Source organism: Odontesthes bonariensis, chromosome 15 (assembly GCF_027942865.1).
Source record: "Odontesthes bonariensis isolate fOdoBon6 chromosome 15, fOdoBon6.hap1, whole genome shotgun sequence".
Taxonomy (NCBI): Eukaryota; Metazoa; Chordata; class Actinopteri; order Atheriniformes; family Atherinopsidae; genus Odontesthes; species Odontesthes bonariensis.
In genome coordinates this window covers 9,519,372-9,542,094 of record NC_134520.1, presented here as the reverse complement: position 1 = coordinate 9,542,094, position 22,723 = coordinate 9,519,372, and the positions used below count along the sequence as shown (strand labels likewise).

The following is a 22,723-nucleotide window of genomic DNA, read 5'->3' as shown; positions in this document are numbered from 1 at the left end:
TCCTGGAGTGCGTCTTACCAATCATGCATCCTCACTGTGATTGTTCTACTGGGCAAATGAGTGTTTCCCCAGGAAAGCAAGTAATTTTGATTGGAATGAATGGTAAGGATTTTCCAAAATAGTCTTTTCATACAGTATCAACTTTTTATATTCCTTGTGTTTTGGAATAACTTTTCTTTTGATATTCAGGCCGTTACAATCTGTCCCTCCCACGTGTCAGCTGCCCCTGTGGAAAGTCCTTGTCAGTGGACATGGGTGATCTGGTTGATGGTGGTTATTGGCCAGCCACATCCAATTTTGACACTTTGTACACTGTGGATTTGTTCAGTACATACGAGGATCTCAAGATCACTGCCCCAGGAATGTCACGGCAAGCTTTTGTTAGCATGCTAGACCATCGCACAAAAGTCTTTGGTCGGGTGAGTACAAGATGTTGTTCAAGAAAACAACCAAGTTTGCTGAGGTGGTGCAGGCTTATTGGAATTGAATGCAGAATCCAGGGTCAGAGAACAGATATACCCTGTCCCCATTCCCTTTATGTTTTGCTTTTAGAGCGGCAAGATATGTGGGGATACTATGCAGAAGTCATTTCTGGAATGGACCTATGCCAAATACGAAGTGGAAAGGCTGTCTCAGGTGCAGCACTTTCAGTGTCCTGCATGCACACCCTCCATGCTTGCTGTTGCAGTGGATGGAAATCGGAAACTTTACCGCTTCAAGAGCCAACCGGGGTGTGTAGAATTCTGTTCCATATAAATTCTACAGTGCTACTGTAATTGTCATTTTAATCCTTTCTATTTTGTTTTTTGTTTTTTTTAAGACCTGATGGATTTTTCGATGGTGTGTTTCTGGCCAAGGATGCCGAAGTGTCCTCCTTTGTTGACTACATCCATGGGACAACCAAACATGTAAATTTACATTTTATTTTTAAATTTTGATAAACACTTGCAGTCTACTTACAATTTTTATTTACTATGACCACAACATTGACATTTACAGCTTTATTCATACAGTTTGAGTTTATCTACATATATCTGCTTTCATCTCTTTTTAGAATCCTGCAAAAGGGACTTGTGGTACAGGTCAATGGGTGGCAGCACGAGAGTCTGCAAGCAAGTCGGCAAGCAAATTGGATGAGGAAGGTGTTGAAGTTGCGGTCTGCCGTCATGGGGTCTTGCTCAAAGGACTGAATATGTTCCGTGGTGAAATATTTGCGTACCCGTTATATCTTCAGAAACAGTTGGCATCACCGACTGTGAAGTTTTTTTGCTCTGACGTAGTCTGCAAATACTGGCCATATCTGGAGAGGGTTGTCCGTTTCTGTCCAGAGCTACAAGACCTGTTGAACATGCGCCCATTTCTTTCAATTATGCATGCTAAAGCACATTCATGGATGTGTGAGGTAATTATTGACAAATTGTTTTTATAATACCCCCTATAAATCCCCCAGTCTTGTGTTTTTTCAAAGTGTAACAATTCATTAAATGTTTTGTAGTTGAAGTGGGGAGGACGTAACCAAGAAGGAGCAGGTACAACCATGGGAGAGGAAGTAGAACAAGTCAACAGTTTCCTTTCTCGAGCAGCCATATGTTCTAAGTTCATGGCAAAAGCAGGTAAATAATCTTTTCATCTAAATTGTGTAATTTGTTTAGTTTCTGGTTTCTTGGCCTAATGTGGTTTGTTTGTCAAGTTCGCACAGACATGCTAACGATCCAAGCAAGTGGCTGGAACAAGAGGAAGGCAGAAAACCTTGACTGGACATTGGCTAAAAGATACATCAAGGTATGGTATTGACTTTTTTTTTTTTTTTTTTTTTTTTTAATTTAAAAAAAATGTGGTTTTTTTGGAGAAAATTATACAATGCATTTGTTTTTGACAGACTGTACAGAGGATTGCAGACGCAACGAAGGACCTTCAAAAACTCACTACCGAGTTGTCTATACATGAAGACGCAGTACAGCAATGGGTGTGTGATGTTCAGCAGTGGACCACAGGTAGTACGGGGAGAAGATTGTTCATTATGCTTATTTACAGAACTCTGCTGGAACTCACTAATTGTAAATGACATCAATTGAAATTGTTTTGTTTTTTCACATTTATTTATGGTTCTGACAATGTTGCTTGTACTGAATAAATTTTGCCTCTGTCACTGAACTCTGTCACAACTTTACTTGTCTTCACAAGGAGCAACTGTTCAAAATGATAGGCAGAAGACCATCGAAGGACTATATTTGAGCATCAAGCAGCGCAAGTTTCAGCTCTATCGTCAGACTGGTGAGACTATAAAGGCTATTTTTGTTTTTTAATTATTTATTACCTTGTAAATTTATAATTTCACGCAATCATTTTGTTTCATCCTTCAGTTGGCAGTAAGCGGAGGCATATACTTAGAAAAAAGATTGCTGCAGAAAAGAAAGCTTTGGATGATGCCATTGTTGACTACAACACTGTTGTGGGTGATGCTGACAAACTCCCTCCTCCTGATGAGTTCTTGGTTGAAGACAACTTCTCCTGGCCTTGGGAATGTAAGTAAGACACTGAGTGTGTAAGATTGCTCATGCACAAACCATAAAACCTTTCTATAATTGCTAACGTGTTTGATGTGATGAATTGCAGGTCACGGTGATATGTGCCAGAAAAAAAAAGTTTTTGACAAGGTAATGCTGCTGAATAGACTTGAAGAAGAAGCGGTAATTGTGGTTCGTGAAATCAAGCAGCACTGGGAGTACATGCGGAGCATGGCTGGAACGATTGAAACGCTTTCCTCCCAGCTCTCTGAAGGAATCACAGGTCAAAGTATGTATATATGCTTTTTTTAAATATTTTTAATGATTATTTGTAATGATAAAACTAACAAGTTCCTTTAATATTTGCTATCAAATAATCTTAGGCAGTACTGCAGCATTGACAGAGAGTGGACGTGAGGGACTACTCTGCGTATTGAAACGAGGACTGTGCAAAATTCAAGCTCAGCAGACTGCAGCCCGCACAACATATCAGCGCATTCTGGGACAGCACATGGTGTCTTTAGATGAGTCTTCCTCCGGGGAAGAAAACTTGGACAGTAGCTCATCAACGGATGAAGAGTTATGACGGCCATCTTTGCGCTCTGTTCAAGTCTGGAAAACACTCTGTACCTGCAGAGCCCACACAAACCTGCTCTCCACTCCAAATGTGTGGATTTGTTATACAGTTTGTGCATACTGTATGATGTTAAAAGATGTGCATATATAAAATAAATGACTTAAATTTGCACTATCGTGACATTTTCTTCCACTATGACATTATATAAATATATATACTGTAAATATGAGATGCAGATAAACTAATATAAAATACAGTCCCCAAATACAGTTGCATATGTGGGAATCACACTTCTTAATCTTATGTGGAATCACAGGAGGCTGTTGCGTCTCTTTATGACATGTAACAAAAACAAATGGATCAGGTATTCAGTACAGCTTTACTGTCGGTAGGCCTGGTCCCATAACCAGCGTTCTTATACTCACTTTTCACTCACTGCCATTCATAACACTTAATATACAAATTTGCAGATGACACAGCTGTGGTGGGGATGAGAACCAACAAGACAGGGAGGAGGTCCAAGCCCTCACATCCTGGTGTCAGAACAATCACTTGCTTCTCAACACCAAGACAAAGGAGCTTATCAAAGACTTAATAAAACACAGGTGTTGTGGAGAAATTGCTGAATGGTAAGGTCAGGAGCCTCTGTCTTATGCTGTAATATTAACACTTTGACAAAGAGAATTGGAGACACTCACAGTACATCAGAAGCCTGAGTCATTCTCACATTCTGCCCAACTCATGCTGGTGGATACTTTAAACCCCAAGATAACACCACAAATACTTTACGCCCAGAATTAGGCCAAAGAGTGTTGTTTTTTTTTTCCCTTGCAGGTGTTATTGTCAGCATATTGTAATCTGGAGACACTACCGTCTGTTTAGTCCAAAGTCGGTCCTCGAGGGCCGCTGTCCTGCAGGTTTTAGATGTTTCCCTACTTCAACACACATGATTCAGATTAACCATCAGATTAAACATCCACAACATGTGGACATCCCTGGTTTACGCCAATGTGAACGTCAACGGCCAGTTTTCTATTATGTCTAAGAAGGCGGCAACCGCTCTTTTCAACTCTGGCCACCACAGTGTTGAGATAGACTGGCACCTGTTGTTTCCAGTCAAAGCCAAACAATAAATACTGCCAAGGACCTCAAGGCCCACACGTGACCTCATGTAACCTAAGGATATAAAATTCCATAACAACAGGGACACAACACATGCCAGTCTGGTGATCACTGGAAGTGAAACAGATGGGGAGTTTCAGGTACATATGTTCACCTCTCAGGGGACCTGATATGGGAAGTGAACACCAGAGAAGTGTTGAAGAAGGCCCAGCAGAGACTCTTCCTACAGTGTACCCTCAGAAAAACTGGGCTCCCACAGATTCCTCACTAACTTCTACCAGTGGACCATAGAAAGTGACCTGGGCTATGGATGCATGGTGTGGTTCCCCAGCTGCACCTCAGAGGAGAGAAAGGACAGGCAGCGGGTCAATAAGAGTGCATCTAAGATCATTAGTGTCCCTCTTCCGTACTTTGAACAAATCTACTCAGCCCAGCTGAGAAACAGAGCCAAAAAGATCAGGTCTGACTGTTCACCCCCTGGACAATGTCGTTTAAGCACACTCCCCTCGGGCAGGTTCAGGGACATCAGGCCATGAACAGAATGACATCCCCAAAGCTTTATATGTTCTGCTGAAAGCATGAGCTGGACTTGCACCTGACAATCTGCACTTTACATCCATCCCTAACCCACATCCACGTGTATTTCACTTTATTTTGTATGCTGCTCTTAACTTTATAAACTTCTATTTACTTACTTTATATGCTTGTGTGATAAAGAGAACTATTAAACAAAATTCCGCTGTCCCTATAGTTAGATGTTTACAGAAGGGGCGTTAGTGTAAACATATTTGGATTGTCAGAATATAAAAACGTAGTCCACATAATAGTTCGGGGTGGGAAGTCAGCTGATTTACCACGCGCCAGTCTTTGCTTTTGATCGGCTACTGCCCTGGTTATCTGTGTAGGTGATTGGTTACAGATCACAGTCAGCCAATCAGAGGCCTAATAAGGCGGGTCGTGAACATATTGGCGCTAATTTACGATTGTACGCGCTCTTCACACGGCAGTATAGCTGAAGCTGGACAGGTAAGTTACAGATATTAAATGTAGTGTGAATATATTTTTATTAAATATAATTACAGTGAGCTAAGAATGTGGCAAAAATGATGTAAATTATTTTTTGTAAATGTTGTCCTAGTACTGTAACAGGAATTGCAATAGTAACACAGTGCAACATTACTACTGTTTTTTCTTCTTAATACTAAGATGTAGTATACATCTTAATTTGTGCAATACTATCACTGTTTTTCTATTTCTTAATTAGTAGTATGCAACATACAACTTTGGACAGTAATGTGCATTTTTTATCAGCAATGTGCAATTTACACTAATTAACATGCAATATAAACCCTATTGATAACAACTGTCTATCCATCCTACCTCATGTAAGCAGGCTACTGTTATAGTTGATTTAATATCTATCTAGATATATTGATATAATATTGATATCTTACCTTATCTTAATTACACTGATAAGGCTGCTAAGAACATGGCTCTGGTTGCTAAAATATAAATATTGCTTCATATTCCAGGTAAAAAATGCCAAGAGGGTCAACCACAACCATCTGCACTAGCTGCAATGCAGTCATTCCTGTGGCTGCCAAGACATGCAAGTCTTGCCAGGTGGTACAGCCTAAAAGGCAAAGACTTGAAAAAAAATTAAAAATATTTGAGGCAAAAAAAGAGGACTGGCTTAAAAAACAAAGGAAGAATAGAACCACCTCACATGTCATGGATGAGGCATCAATTTTGGTATGTGTTGCATGTCTCTGTGTTTAATTCATGCTTGTGATATTTCTGTATGAGATTTTAATTTACTTTTTTGATACCTAGGTTGAAAAGTTACATGCACTGGGGTACAAGGCCATCGTTATGGTCGGCAAACCAGGCAAAAAGCCTGGCACCTGGTTTGCAAATATCCTGCACCCAAAGTGGCAGCTGTCCAACCAGGCTGTGCAGTGCCTAGACAGGATTAAGGCCTTATTTGAGGTGGTAGTTAAAGGTAAGCCCATGAACTGTATCACTGATACCTTTAATTATCAACATATCAGAGTACTACAAAATCTCATGAATACTTTATGCCTGATGATCAGACAGCTATTTTCATTTTCCACACTTATGGATAAAAGACATTTATAATGGAGTCTAGGCTGTTATTTTATTATGTACCTTAATACTTATTTTAACATGGTTTTCCAACATAAAAATGGTAATAGCACACAAGGTACAACATTTACTTTCTCATTGAGGGCTATGAAATTTCAACACTGCTGCTTCTGATATGTTGGACAAAAAGCATCATTGTTGAGATTGAGAAGCTGAATTGAGAATGAGGTTGTGTTTTGCATATTTCAGCCTCAGTCACACCTAGACTGAGATGATGAGTCGGTTGTGTAATAATCTCACATTTTACTTACGTGCAGAAAAATCTCTTCAGGTGGAGGAATATAAAAGTACCTCTTTAGTGACAATCTGTGCTCAGAAGTATTGTGGGGCAGATTGTAGGTGATACATATACATTAAAAGTAGAAATTTGAGCAAGGGTCTTTCAAAATATATATATACATACATTATTTGTAACTGCTTATGGTTAGTGGATCTCAGGAGTTGCTGGGGCCCATCACAGCTGTCAGTGGAAGAGGACGGGGTACACCTTAGACAAGTTGCTGCTTTATTGGAGGGCTGACACATTGAGACAGACAACCATTCTACAGGCAGTTTAGAGTTACCAGTTAGCCTAAGCTGCATGTCTTTGGACTGTGACAGGAAACCAGAGTACCCGGAGAAAACAGACGCAGACATGGGGAGGACTTTCTAAATCTATATTGCAGGCAATATAGGGTCTACTACTATTGAAAAATGAATTAAATTGTGTTTTGGTTTCATTGAGGTTGGACTGACCAGCAACCATCCCCCAGCCTCACCACCACCAGCCCCGCCGTCCAGCCATCCACCAGCCTAGCTGTCCAGCCATCCACCAGCCCAGCTGTCCGGCCATCCACCAGCCCCGCCGTCCATCCATCCACCAGCCCCGCCGTTCAGCCATCCACCAGCCCCGCCGTTCAGCTATCCACCAGCCTAGCTGTCCAGCCATCCACCAGTCCCGCTGTCCAGCCATCCACCAGCCCAGCTGTCCATCCATCCACCAGCCCAGCTGTCCATCCATCCACCAGCCCAGCTGTCCATCCATCCACCAGCCCAGCTGTCCGGCCATCCACCAGCTTAGCCGTCCATCCATCCACCAGCCCCGCCGTTCAGCCATCCACCAGCCCAGCTGTCCGGCCATCCACCAGCCCCGCCATCCATCCATCCACCAGCCCCGCCGTTCAGCCATCCACCAGCCCCGCTGTCCAGCAATCCACCAGCTCCGCCATCCGGCCATCCACCAGCACCCTCAGAGCCAGAGGTAAGCAATTAATATTTATTAATTAGTGGCTTGTTATAAGAATACTTTATAAATCCCACAAGTGGAAATTGCGAAAGTGCTTTTCATTGGTATAATCTCATACCAAAGTTATGCTGACGATACCCAGCTCCATCTGTCATTCCCACCTGATGACCACACAGTCTCAGCAGAAATCTCAGACTGTCTCTCTGACAAATCAAAATGGATGAAAGCCCATCACCTCCAACTAAACCTCTCTAAAACCGAACTGCTTGTCTCTTCAGCCAAACCAACCATACACCACAGCATCTGCATCCAAACTTCCAAACCACCCAGCTGCTGGTGCAGGCCATGGTCATCTCCCACTTTGATTACAGCAATGCTCTCCTAACTGGTCTCCCAGCCTCTGCTGTGAAACCGCTGCAGATGGTCCAGAACGTGGCAGCGCGTCTGGTCTTCGAACAGCGGAAAAGAGCACACGTCACCCCTCTGTTCATTGAACTCCACTGGCTACCCTTAGCCGCCCGCATCAAATTCAAGTCACTGATGTTAGCCTACAGACTCCTTAATGGAACGGCTCCCATCTACTTGAATGCTCTTGCAAAGGCTTATGTCACAACTCGGTCACTCCAGTTGTCACAGGATTGTCGTCTAGCAGTACCTACACCACGCTTAAGACAATCCAGACTCTTTTCATGTGTCGTTCCACGATGGTGGAATGACCTACTGAGCGCTACCAGAACAGGAGCATCCCTGAATATCTTTAAGAAACTCTTGAAGACCCAGCTCTTCAGAGAGCATCTCCTATCCTAGCACTTACCCTGTACTTCCCTACTCCATCTACTGCACTTTTATCTTTCTGTACTTCCCTCTATACCTGCACTCTATCTCTACACTGTCACTTCTGACAGAATCTGACTTGTGGTTTCCTTCTATGTAGCTTATTGTTAGATTTGATATTAGTTGTAATGTTATATATCTTTCAATTGAAAGTCGCTTTGGATAAAAGCGTCTACTAAATGCATAAACATAAACATAAACATAATTATGGCAGTTAATGTTACTTTCTCTGATAATTTTGGTAAGGGAAAACATGTATTAAATGTAGAAAAGAAGATAACCCAGTAAGAAACCCTGTGGGAACCCATACACAATGTCATGTTAAAGTGAAAAATTACAACCCAGTTTCTTGGCATTTTTAACATTTTAGGCATTTCATCCACTTTGTCCGACTTTATTTATTTTTGGCTAGAGGGTTAAAATTAACATGCAAAACATTGTAACTGTATACTTTATTTTTCTCTTTTAGAATGCAGCCATAGGATGTCTGGTGGAGAACATTATTATCCTGTCAAGAGGGTCGTAAACCACAAAAGACTAAAGGTTTGTTTTCTCATAACATGAGGTGAAATATGTTGAAGGGGACAGATACAGGAAATCTTTCCTGTCACATGCCATCACACTATACAATAAAAACTAAGATCACTGGTCATTACTTCTCTATATGCACTTTATAAATATATATATATATATATAAAAAAATTTGTCATCTGAGCACATGTTAACTTTCTAATGGTAGATATGTTTTAATACTTTCTAGGGAAAACCAATGGAACTTGTGGAGTGGGAGCCCTGTTCTATGTGGTATGTTGGCTGTCTCTTCATTTTATTTTATCGTCTCAAATATTACCAAAGAAATAGAACAATTATGAGAATAATGATAATGCTAACAGTTGAAGCATCAAAACAGTGTATGTTAACTCCTGAATCAAACTTTCATAATAATGTCAGCTACAGTAATCAGGTTACTGAATCCATGTAAAATATTTCACTCAAAAATGTTCTTCTCATTGACATGTTTTGAATTTCATTCAATGCTGATGTAAGAAACAAATCTCCATCTTTCTCACAGTGGGAAGACCTGGCCCTTGGAGTGGGTAGCCAAGGAACACACAAAACAATAAACATATATATATATCACATAAATGTCTTCATTATGTTATTATGTCTTATTATGTTCACTGATTGAAATAAATGTTCAGTTGCCCCCATGTTGTTATTGTTGTTGTTATTTATGGAAAATGTAGAGACATTTTTATATTATATAAGACTTATGTCTTATGTTTTGTAGGCTATGTATGTGAACTGCTAAAACTTATGTTGTTCCCATAAAAACAGTAAAACATGTAAGAATGCATGTTAGTATGACACAATAGAAGTCAAGCATAATTACACAGAAAATAATATTCTTGTTCCTTTTCATGAGCCTTTGTTAATATGTATTGTCCTAGTTGAGTTGCGCATGCAGCATTCAGATATGGTGTAGCTATATTTTAATGTGCTTTTTCAATATTTCTCCTTTGTTATCCGGGATTAGATGTACGACCCCTCTAAACGTTTACAGCAAATAATATCATTAACAAATAAGACAATTTGCAATGTGCAACGAGGTGGCCTAGCAGCGATAGCAGAGTCCATAGCAACCACCATAACAACGGTACAAATCGTTGCATTGCAACGATTTTCTGAATAGGCACTAAAATCTTCGTATAAACTAATAAAAGGAAGGTTGTCTACATTATATGATAGAGGGTTATGAAAAAATAATGCAAACTTCTCGCCAGAAATGTCATCTAAATGCATGTAAATGTGGATGGTAGCTCAAAATATTACATTTTCCACAGAAAATGTAAGGAGTGTCCGCCATTCTTTTTGTTTTTACCGGGGGGAACTTGACGGTCACGTGACCAATGCCTTGGACAATGTAAATGAATGGCCACATTAAACGTAAGTATGTCACAATTTTAGAGCCTTTATCGTGAATATACCACGTTTTCACAGGAACTTGACCGTCACGTGACCATAGGTGATCCGCTCGCGCATGCGGCATACAGATTTGGTGTAGCTATATTTTAATATGCTTTTTAAATATTTTTCTTGTTTGTTATAGAAATAACTCATCGTCGTCCTCTGGCCTACTCATTGTACCTAACACGGTGTTTACCTGTTTAAAATACAATAGTGAGCCAGCTGCGGGGCCTTTTTAAACTTTTTTTTTTTCAACTTTATTGACAGCGACAAACTGATAGACTTGACCTGCTTGCGCATGCGTTATACAGATATGGTGCAGCTATCTCTTAATGATCTTTTAAAATATTTCTCGTTTGTTATCCGGGATTAGATGTACGACCCCTCATTAAATGTTTACAGCAAATAATATCATTAACAAATACAAATCATCAGACAATATGCAACGAGGTGACCTAGCAGCCATAGCAGCGTCCATAGCAACCACCATGAGCCCCAGCTAATATGTATTGTCCAAGTTGTGTTGCCGTACTGTGCCTGATCCGCTCGCGCATGCGGCATACAGATTTGGCGTAGCTATATTTTAATATGCTTTTTAAATATTTTTCTCGTTTGTTATCCGGGACCCCTCATTAAACGTTTACATCAAATAATATAATTAACAAATACAAATCATTAGATAACATGCAACTAGGTGGCCGAGCAGAGATAGCAGCGTCCATAGCAACCACCTTAACAACGGTGCAAATCGTTGCATTGCAACGATTTTCTAAAGAGATGCTAAAATCTTCGTAGAAACTAATAAAAGGAAGGTCGTCTACATTCTCTGATAGAAGATTATGAAAATACAATGCAAACTTCTCGTCAGAAATGTCATCTAAATGTATGTAAATGTGGATGGTAGCTCAAAATATTACATTTTCCACAGAAAATGTAAGGAGTGTCCGCCATTCTTTTTGTTTTTACCGGGGGGAAACTTGACGGTCACGTGACCAGTGCCGAGGCCAATGTAAATGAATGGCCACATTAAACGTAAGTATGTCACAATTTTAGAGCCTTTATCGTGAATATACCACGTTTTCCCCCGTGGACCAACGTAGGTATTACACGCTTTGCTGTGAGACTGGGTTGATGATTTCCAGTATTGAGAGGGTCAGAAACCATTGTTTTTTTTCTTTCCATGTGTAGATACTGACATCTAACTGACAATGTGGATTAATTCACCATCATTTTCCAAACTCTATAGCATTCCAGAGATAAATTATTTTGACAACAAGCTCATTGTCTTTCTTTTCATCTTTGTCTGTTTAGTGACACCGACAAGGAAGCAGAACTCTCTGTGCCAACTGTAACAAGCAAGGGCGTAATTTTGGGTAGGGACGCTAGGGTCACGTCCCTACCAATATTCAGCCCCCTACTCAGGGTCTATGCGGATCCTTAAAAAGTATTAAAAAGTCTTAAATAAAAAAAACTTTTTTTTAAAATGTCTTAAATTTCGCCAATTTTTGAAGAGTGGCAATAAATTTCATCTGGGCGAAATGAAAGAAAGATATGTCTGGAGAGTCTATCGCTCTGTGCACAATATGGCGACCGTTGGCGTTCGAACTTTTGTGTGTGCGCCAGTACTTCCGGTGAAAACTTCCGGTGATTTGACAGCTAGCGCGTCAGGTTAGGGCCAGTGGCCGTAAACAAAGGTTAACTTATAGCCGAGAAGAAAGATGATAATATAACGTAGCTAAAAAGACTAGCTTTCTTCAGTAGCCTAATGCTTACCGATTTAGCAAGCCTAGCAGCCTCGTTGCTAATGCTAGCCGCCGTAACGTTACCAACCATACCCGACGTCAAGGAGTTGGCTGAGCAGGGGCAAGATTATGGGGCTGGCATAGTTAACTTCATAATGGGTGAGTGCAGGTTTCATTCACTTGTTTTCATTCTTTCACAGGATTGATTCACTTCATTGGTTTATCCGATTGCTGGCCGCCGAGCCATTATGTGTCTGGGTTTGTGTAGGATCATGGTTGTTAGCAGTCGATAGTCAGGTTGTGTGATGTGTGAGAGTGTGTATTTTTTCTATGGGTACGTGCCATTGACTGTATGAGCGCTCTGTGCTCGTTTTTATTTATTTGATTAGATTGGAGATACTTTATTAATCCCGAAGGAAATTGTGGTTTATGCAATGCAAAGTCACTGTCCATAGTCTGTGCTTCACGTGAGTTGTCCAAAGTTCTGGTTTAAGTTAACTTGGGTAGTAAAATCGTTTTGCTAGTTGTAAAAGCACAGTAGACATAACTCGAAAATTAGGTTCAGTTGCTCAGAGCCTCAGACAAACAGACAGACAAATGGCAGCGAAAACACACTCCTTCGCAGAGGTGTGACAATTGGGCACGATTGTCCTGTAGTGTGTGGTGTTGCCTTGGGTATCACTGAAGCACACATTTCACACTGGACTTTTTTTCAACACCGAACAGCCTAGAGTGTAGTTTTTATATATATTTTTGCCGTGGTAATGGTATTCATTTTTATTCTTAGAGGTCTTAAAAAGATCTTAAAGGGACACTATGTAATAAATGAAGTCATTTATTAGCTCAAATCAACATATTCATTCATAAGTTAGTCCTCATTGGTGTAAAATGATATCTGTCAAAAATCTCACTTATCCTCCTGAGTGAAGAATAACTTGTCTGTATCTACATAGAGCAGGTAAGCTCTATGGAGGCTGCCATGTCCTTCCGGTCTATGAAAAACGACGAAGTGCCGAGAGGGACATAAAGCACTTCGAATCGCGATTTCCCCGCCAGGCCTGCAAGCGGAAGAGACGTCATTGTGACGTCATTTCCGCCGAATGGCTTATTACAGCCGCTAATGCTAAATAGATTTTATCTCGTAAATGATCCCACTAATAATGCATTGATTGTTTCCAAACTTCTGCCGTAGTACACATAGGCTCTTAACTCACAAAACGAGGCATTAGAAAGTTTGTAAGTTTACCGGGTAAGTTTTTTTTGTAAGTTTTTTTATTTACCGCTGCTAATGCTGCTTAATGCTATCGCTGCTAATGCTAACGCTGCTAATGCTAACGCTGCGTCGACGTCACTTCCGGTAACTCCCGGAATATGACTAATTGCATTGTTTTCACACGAAAGGCTATGTCAACTTATGTTATCTGACATGTTATCTGTCATCTGTATTTATAGTGTTGTTGTATGTGTGTTATGTAATCCTTTGTACTGTGTGTCTTGATTTCTTTTTGTTTGTATGGACCTTGAGTCTGAAGCTATAGCTTCTTGAATCTTGACACATTCCGCTTGCCGTAGTTCAAGAAGTTGCATTTGAAAACGTGAGGCGCTAGAGAGCAAATTCATTCGACTTTGCAAAATAAAATTGCACCACTAGATGGGGGAAGAAATTACATAATGTCCCTTTAAAAGTCATTAAATTTGTTGATAAAAAATTTGCAGATACCCTGCATTATATGAGTTACATTACATAACACTTAGCTGACTTTTTTTTTATCCAAAGTGACTTATAAGAACACATTATTGGTACAGTCTCTTGAGCAATGTTGGGTTAGTTGTTTTGCTCAAGGTCACTCCAGTCATGGATGGGGGTGTAAACAGAGGTAGCCTAATCGTGGGATTTGAGCCTGCAACCCTGTGATTTAAAGACCAACTCCCTAAACATTAGGATGGCTCGTTAACATATAGCATCTGCGTGCCATTAACTTATGATTGGTAATGCAAAAAAAAAAAAAACTGTCGTGGAGCACTTTTGTGTCCCCACCAATGTCAAAATCAAAGTTACTCCCTTGGTAACAAGATTGATAGAGATGGTGTGTCACCTGACAAGATGGAATTTGCGCCACATGTCTAGTTAATCTAATCATTCAGCTTTAATACAGGACTGGCAACTAACGGCAGTCATTCAGTTGCAAGAGTTAATGTCTGCCATCTTGTTTAGATGCACCTGCTCCTCACTGAAGCCTGAGCCATCCTAAAAGAGAGACCACACAAGCCTGTTTGTTAGATTTAGTTTGAAATGTCATAGTCTTTTTAGAATTTGCAAATTCGGCGAATTCAATCTTTGAGCCGGGCTGCACTTCGGCAAGCTTGACGAGGATCTGAAAATAGCAAACCAGGGGCCCGTTGCACAAAAGTAGGATTTAGACATCCAGGATGAATTACTTAGCCAGGTTCAAGGAATCCAAAACATGGGTGCCCAGGCTTAGTTGGTTACACAAAGGCCAATCCAGGATGAGCAGACACGGATTCATTAAGCCAGGTGAAAGCGATCCTGGATAAGTGCTGCACACGGCTTTCTTAAATAGACCCCACAATCGATCATAGATTCACTGATTCACCATGGCAACAAGGGCGGCGTATTTCTCCCCAGCGGAGCAATAACTATTAAGGCGGTAGCATGGTTGCCGCGTCTGTCACGGCGGTGGTGGACCGTGACGTCAAAATGACGTTTCAGGCATGGCGCTTGCCTTGAAAAGACGGCGCAGCGCGTTGTCGTGCACCAGTCGATTTTTGTAACTTGGCGGCGCCGAGCACAACGAACCGGATGGACCGATGTGAGACCGGCTCAGTGAGGAGGTGCGTTTGTACAGACAGCTGTACGAAACTGCAGTGAAACAGCACAGGGAGCACGTAAACTCCCAAAACTGGTGCACAGAGATGGGCAGAACTTTGGGGAAAGAGGGAGAGTTCTGTAAGAATGTGTGGAAGAAGCTACGGGACAGATACGTGAAGGCAAAGAAGAGGGCAGAGACTCTGTTGATGCTGGGGGCTTCAACCTTCACCTCTTTTAACTGAATTAAAAAATTAAAATGATCCGAAAACTGCAGCAGTATCATTAATTACAGTATTCTTGCTCTTGACAGCGGCATTGTTTTCTTCTCCACTTTCGTGGTTGTAGAGTAGAGGTAACCTTCACGTAGCAGCGCCACCTCTGTGACGGAGAAAATTGCAACTACTGGCGCGCAACGACTTGCGCCACTATATAGGGTCCTATGGCGGGCACGAACTCGTGACGTCATCAACACCGCTCGCGCGAGCAGACGCGGCAACCATGCTAGAGCCTTTAATGGAAGCATATGAAGAGGTGACGGAGAAAATAAAACAAAAAGGAAATACTGCCACAGTTAAAAAACAAAGGGAGCAAACGTGTTAAACCATTGCTGACCGCCTGAATGCGTAAGTAGTGCACAAATCACACTCACCACTGCACTGAAACTATCACAATTAGGCAGTGTTCGAACTACGGGGGACTCGGGGGATCCGAGACCACCTGAAACTGACACGAGACCCCCCCCCGAAAACATGATTTGGGAAATGTTGGGGGTGTCTAAAATATTGGCAAAATGTGATATACCCCTGATGAGTTATGATTGCAGACGCGATGCGTGTGGAGGTGTGGAGCCTGTGTGCGTAATTGGCATAAAGCTGTGCTGTCCGCCGCGTATGATTCTGTAGGCCTATAGCTTCTCATGTGTGATCCGCGCTCTGAGTCAAGCGCAAGCAAGCAACCAAAATGGACATGGCAGCAACTTTTTATTAAGAATGTGCCCTCCCACACATTGCCTGTACTGTTTTAGCAGTGAAAAAAAAACGCAATTAAAGGACTTGCAAGCATCTTCATCTCCTTCCCTGGGCATAGAAGAGTTCTATATTTAAGACATTTTTTTTTCAAATTACAGTTACAATTACAATGTTAACGTTCTCATCTATACCATCCATCCATCCATCCATCTATTATCTATACACCGCTGAATCCGTCAGTCGGGTCGCAGGGGGGGGGGGGGCGGGGGGGGGGCTGGAGGCTATCCCAGCGGTCAATGGGCAAGAGGCGGGGTACACCCTGGACAGGCCGCCAGTCCATCACAGGGCCACATAGAGACAAACGAGACAAACAACCATACACACTCACAGTCACTCCGAAGGACAATTTAGAGTCATCATCTATATCATGTTCTGTTAAATAATTAAGCCTATTTAAACTAACACAGACTTCTACTGAGCCAACAGAAAGAAGGCAGATGCCCGTAAAACGGGTGGTGCCCAGCACCGCCACCTCTAACGGGAGGGAAGTGGCTGAGGGAGTCCCCGGAGGGAATCCACCCCCAAGACACGAGTGCCTTTATAAAATATAATAGGCCTATATATGTCTTTTTTAAGCCTATTCATACAAATATTTATTTGTCTTTTATGTCTTTTTTTTTCTTTTGTCCCAACACAATCTGATGGTGCCGCTCAAAAAGATAATTGTCTTTAAATGCAAAAATCTATGCGCGGTCTGATAACCATCTCCGACGAATATTTATTTCTCTGCGCAGTAATGCTGCACCTTCATCCACGGGATCGTTGTCAAAAGGACATGTTCGTGAAAAAAGTCGCCTCCTACTGTCTCTAATAGAAGAACTCACTCTGCTGACTGAATGAATGAATGAGGAAATCAAATGGCATGTGTGTCTGAAAGAGGGCACAGACAGAAAGAAACTCAAGGTTTCTTGAATAAAACCTGGTCCCGACCAGGTTAGGTCCAGAGAGTCTGTTACTCCGGTAACTGACCGTGAGGTTAAGTTACCTCTCTTTGTGAAACGGAAAACTCAGGGTTTCCCTCATTTCAGGGTTAACCTACTCAGAGTTTTCACTAAACCTGCTACGTGAAACGGACCTCTGATCTCACAGAAACCAGGCTGTCTGATGGAGCATGCACACACAGACACACAGATTACACTGTATCTGTTGTTGATACTGAGTTACCCTGATACCTACTTGGTAGGTTCAATTACAATCTGCACTGTTATTATCATGTCTCTGACCAGCTCTAATATGAAGAAGTTATCAGCAGATATGCTCCAGGTGAGGCTTGAACTCACAGCCTCAGCATTGCTCTACAGTGTACTGTCTTATAAGCACTGCACGCTAACCAATTGCGCCACTGTTGTTACCTACTTATACCTAGTTATCTCGGTACCTTGCTGGTTGACCTGATTCAACCTAAAGGTCTGGTGGTTTAGGAGATCCTTCTAATTTGAACCTGGGGAAACAGAAAGAGAAATTGTTAGTTAAGAAAAATCAGTCTCTAGTGGGTCCTGTTATAAACTTTGAGGACGCACTTTATGATGTCAATGTGACGTCAATGACGTCCATTGACAACGTCATGCGTCACGGGCAAAAGTTTATAAATAGGACCCAGAGATCAACAGCTGTGTGTCGGGAGGTTGTGGCTCCCCTCCCTCAGGGAGCAGGTTGAGAGGCTTGATGGCAGATGGGCGCTGAGTCTCGGCTGCCAGGGCAGCAGTCAGGCTCTTTCCATGCGTACAGTATGAGGCTGTAGCTGGAAGCGTCTGCTCCGCACTCGCAAGTCCGATGCTTGTGTTGTGGACAGGAGCCCCCGTAATTGGTTGCGTCTTGTTCTCGGTGCTCTCATGTCCTTCTGATCCCTGAGTACGTGTGTTCATTCCAAACACACGGTGATTGGTCAAAAGTACCACAGTTAATGCGAGAGGTAGCGGGATCGATACCCGCATACTCCAAACTAACTTGTCTAGTGTTCAAATTTCCACATGTACGTATATGTCTGGCAAATTCCACACACCTAAATCTGCGGTGGAAGTGGAGTTACAGGGAAAGACAACGTATAAAAGGACGTCTTGTTTTACCTGGTGAGTACTATTAGAGTGGATGATTGATGACATAGTAGATCTAGATACAGTACATAGCTGATGACGATGGTTTGCTATGTTCACACGGGGGATCAGCTCAGATGGTAGAGCGCTTGCTCTCATGTTGCTGTGTCCCGTCAATTTGGCCAAAGTAAGCCCACATTAGCCAATCATGTTTCCCTCTGTGGGCTTACTTTTGACCAATCACTGTCCCTCCCTCTCTCCATCCCTCCATCCATTTTCCAGCTATCATAAAACAGCGCTTCGCTCATAATTCACACATAATCATCGCATATTAGGCGATATTTTAACTTTTTATATTTTGCATTGTGTACTGAGTTTAGGGAAACCCTTTGCAATTTATTTATTGTAGAAGATCTTGCAAGTTAACGTTCAATAACAGAATAAAACACAACAAAAAATTCCAACAAATGCACAATTCTGTTGGAAGTTTCAGATGTCTCTACAGTGGTAGCAGAAATGATGTGTAAAATAATGAGCAACTTTGTCTTAAGTTACTAAAAGCTCGTGGCAGCTTCGGCAGTGATGAGAGGCGCATTTTTCAGTCCATATCTCTAACTTGCAGAGACCCATGCCATTGTGTTTTAGAGGGTACCACCATTATTCAGTTGCTCCTGCACTGGGACAATGAGCATAAACATCCAGGTAAATCAGGAGAACCTTTAAAACCCTTTCAGAAATATATATATATATATATTAATTATTATTTTTATAACAAATATCCAGAAATGAAGATGGCTGGTTGATGTTGTCATAAATAGAGAGGAGTTTTAAACAACATCCTCCTCAGTACTATGCATTTTTCCAGATAAATTCATTAGACTGAGCCAGCCCTCTGGAAAAAACCCTGAAATATTTCCACATGGTGCAGCTGAAAGAGCTGTGATGTCATGTCAGTGTTAAGCAAACTTGAAGAAAAACCTGTTGAATTACAGACTTTTGGATAATACAATTTAATTTGATGCACTTTCGTAGACATGAGTAGAAAAAAAGCTTCTTCTGGGCTTTAAAGGCATTCTACCAACAGCTGCTGTAAACTGCCTCCCATGTTTGTTCTGTCATATCTGTGGATATTAGTCAAAGAAAGACTAAATCAAATGTTATAGCGGATCATTTAGAATTCAGATGAGTAAAATATTCCTTATGTGTCTGACAGACTGCAGAAAGCTCTGTAGGGTCTGCTTTTAAGAGTGTTGCATCAGAAGATGGTCGTTCTCTGAGGCAAAGTTATTGTTTGGTGTTTCATTTAGCAGAGGAGAGGCTAAGTGTAAAAACTGTTCATTTTTATTGATTCCAGCACCAAAGCAGCATGTGAAATGTAAATGCAAACATTTTGTTTTAAATACATCATTTACGAATAATGTCTTTAAAGAACAACACTGTCCCACTGGTTGTCTTTCAGTCCCAGTTATCTGCGTCTCGTCTCGACTGTTATTTCTGCAGGTGTAGGTGAGCAGATCTTCTTCTCTGTGTGTCTGCGAGGAGCTTCACACACGGAGACGGCTTCATCTGTATGGCTCGGTGTGGGATGCTTTTCATCGTTTCAGCTGGGGCCGATCAATAGTCCGGTGTCTGGGAGCAGATTTGGTGCTGGAGTGTGTTCAGGGGACGGCTGTGCAGCTGGAGCTTCCTGGGACTGGTGGATGTCCACTGTGAGGTCCTACAAGGAAGACAGAAAGAAAGTCCTGATTTAAGCTTAAGCATAACTTTGTGACAATTTGTTCTCTTTTGTTTTTAAAATAGCAGCTTGTTTCTTTACTTTTTTCTATAATATCAGCTAATATCATCTAAATGCAGTATATAATGTGCCTTTTAACTGATCACGACTTTGTGACACTAAAAAGGACCTACCCCAAGTCCTCCTTTATTGCTTTTTTTTAACATCAGCTTCTCTCATCCGGCTGGGAGCTCCTGTTCGTCACGGAAACCCTGGTTGCATAACGGCAATGTCGGGTCCACAGTCTCTCTCCTTCAGACCTGCGCTGGAGTCTTCTCTCATCTATGATCACCTCGGTAAAACACAGCAGGAAAAGGAAGGAAAAACTGCACAAGCACTCAACATGTGTGAGCTAGCAAATATTCATTTCTGTAGTCAGACGGAACCATGCACTCATCCTCAAAGTTTTGGTTGTTGGTGTTAAGTTTTTGGTCATCTTCTGGTAGAGGCAATTCCATAACTGCCTCATGTATGTTGAGCGCCTCCTCGTAGCACTGAATGAACAAGGCAAGCTGCGCGTTCACACCATCGGAATTTCCATCTGATCCATTAGGCCGTGGATTTTATCCATACACTTTTTAGCTTGTTTCATTTTTGCAGAGCGGTTTTCCTTACAAGTCTTTATGTAAAAGCACATTCCTTTAGGTGTTCATTTAATTGACCATTTTGATTCAGGCCTTTCCACTTTGGATTTCACTTCCGTATCAGTCATTTTGTTTACAAACAATATTACTGGGCATGTATTGTTGTAATGTTTTAAATACTTGAACGCAGTTTTTCTAGAGAAGATAATTGTTTTGTACATGGGATTATCGTCCATCGACTCTTATGGGCTTTCACATGCGCGAGTGTACAACTAACCGGTGAGTTACATGCTGTTTATAAAGTTGTTTTGTAACGTCCCCATGCCAGTAATGTGAGAACCATGCATATGGTTTTGATCGTAAGGCTTGTGACTTTATTGTCGGATGGTTTATAAAGTGGTGTGACGTTTCTGCAGTGTGCAAGTTGTTGTTTTACGTGGAAGGATTAGCGCTTGCCCCTTAGCCACCACGTATTAGCCTCGCATGACAGGGTGAGCGAACAGCGCGATCTCCACACAGGGAGCGCAGATTTGCACCTGTCTGTGTCCTACTATCAGTATTTGACAACCTCTAGCAATGGAAACACGCTTCAAATGCCCCGGAGTTCCCCTTTAAGATATGATGGAGCTCAGTCATTAAGGGCTTTTTATGTGAGGAGAAGAATCTTAAATTCTATTCTGAATTGAACAGGGAGCCAATGAAGAGAAGCTGAAACTGGAGAAATAGGATCTCTGCTGTTAGTTCTCATCAGAACTCTGGCTGCAGCATTTTGGATCAGCTGGAGGCTTTTCAGAGATTATGTGGGACAGCCCAGTGATAAAGAATTACAGCAGTCCAATCCTGAAGTAACAAATGCATGGAGCAGATTTTCTATTGGAAAATCCAATAGAGTCTAATATAGAATTAAAGTTCATATTCAGGCTGTCGTTTCCAACATCTACATGAATATTAAAGTCACCCACTACAATGACTTTATCTGTACTCAGCACTAACTGGGATAAAACCTCTGAGAATTCAGACAGAAACTCAGAATAAGGGCCAGCTGGACGATACACAACAACAAACACAAGAGGTTTCTGTGATTTCCACTTTGGGAACAACTGAGAATCACAGATTCAAAAGAGCTCAAACTAATCTTGGCTCTGGGACTGATTAGTAACCCTGATCTGAAGATAGCTGCCACTCCTCCTCCTCGGCCTGTGGTTCCAGGATGGTGAACATTTAAACAGTCAGAGGGAGTTGCTTCATTAATGCTAACATGATCCTCCTGCTGCAGCCAGGTTTCTGTAAGACTAAATATATCAATATGATGACCACTCATCAACTCATTCACCAACAGAGACTTGGAAAGGGGAGATCTGATATTCAGCAAACCACATTTAATAGTTTGATGTTTTTGTTCAGTTAAAGTTTTTGTTTTCTTTATTTTTTTGCACAACAGGATTTGCTCCTTTTGTGTTAATTGGGGGGGCTTTTTGAACTGACTCCAGTGATTCTGAGGCTCATTAGAATAATTTTCTGTAATGCTGTAATGTGATCTGAGATGACACTTTGCCTTTGTGTGTGCTTTTGTATGTCTGAACACTATAGTGTGTCAGCTTTCGCTGGTGTGCCTGAAGATGTGCTGGGGCGTACTTCACTGTGGCTGCACGGCTGCATGGCGTGCTGATCAGAGCATGTGAACGGAGCGGAGCTGCAAAATATAGTTGGAGCATGGAGCCAGTTTTCATGAAATGCGCTCCAGTTCCACTCCGATACTGCTCACACCACGAGTCTAGGGCATGCAGAAATCCACCCAGAATTGAGCTGTACCCATCACAGGACTATGGTGGGAAAGCGCCCACAATGGCCTTAACCATGGCCTGAACAGGCTAACGTTATGCCTGTTTGGTTCCTTAGCTAGCTAAGTTTAGCTCGCCAACGCTAAGAGTCGTAGCAGTAATTAAAATATATTAAGAAAGATACTTGGTTGATAAAGTATGTTTTCTTGTTATTTGTTAATAAATAAGAATAAGAAAAAGGCTAAAAAAGACGTGAGCATTTTCCAGTGAATAAAATGAAAAGAGTGATCAGAGCTGCTGCGGCTGGTTGACTGTTAGCTCTTCCGGCAGCAGCTAACACCTCGTCAAGCACCGCACCGCTGTCCCTCACAAGATAGACATCTGAGTTTGCACTGACTGGGGTGGACCTACATGATGTATTATTTCTTTTTTTGTGGCACACTGCCACCCTGGACTTCGCAGCCCGAACATACTTAAGGTAGCGGGGGAAATGCCGCGTCAGATCCACAGAAATGTCTATCTCCTGGGGGAGGTCGGTGTGATGCTCCAGAC

General features: G+C 41.7%; 1 protein-coding gene across 1 annotated transcript in view; it reads left to right on the top strand.

Moving 5' to 3' along the window:
• Positions 1-12: 12 nt before the first annotated feature.
• The window catches only part of LOC142400922 (uncharacterized), a 32,173-nt gene continuing 9,462 nt past the window's right edge, over positions 13-22,723 (top strand). Inside the window, exons 1-17 of the mRNA XM_075486169.1 lie at positions 13-102; positions 190-419; positions 553-731; positions 821-908; positions 1,055-1,402; positions 1,496-1,613; positions 1,691-1,782; positions 1,880-1,994; positions 2,185-2,274; positions 2,364-2,525; positions 2,617-2,796; positions 2,891-3,086; positions 4,466-4,666; positions 5,214-5,232; positions 6,040-6,208; positions 7,097-7,314; positions 7,465-7,612. Of these exons, the coding sequence (XP_075342284.1) occupies positions 24-102; positions 190-419; positions 553-731; positions 821-908; positions 1,055-1,402; positions 1,496-1,613; positions 1,691-1,782; positions 1,880-1,994; positions 2,185-2,274; positions 2,364-2,525; positions 2,617-2,796; positions 2,891-3,086; positions 4,466-4,666; positions 5,214-5,232; positions 6,040-6,208; positions 7,097-7,314; positions 7,465-7,612 (2,632 nt within the window). The 5' untranslated portion in view covers positions 13-23. The remainder of the gene's footprint in view (positions 103-189; positions 420-552; positions 732-820; positions 909-1,054; positions 1,403-1,495; positions 1,614-1,690; positions 1,783-1,879; positions 1,995-2,184; positions 2,275-2,363; positions 2,526-2,616; positions 2,797-2,890; positions 3,087-4,465; positions 4,667-5,213; positions 5,233-6,039; positions 6,209-7,096; positions 7,315-7,464; positions 7,613-22,723) is intronic.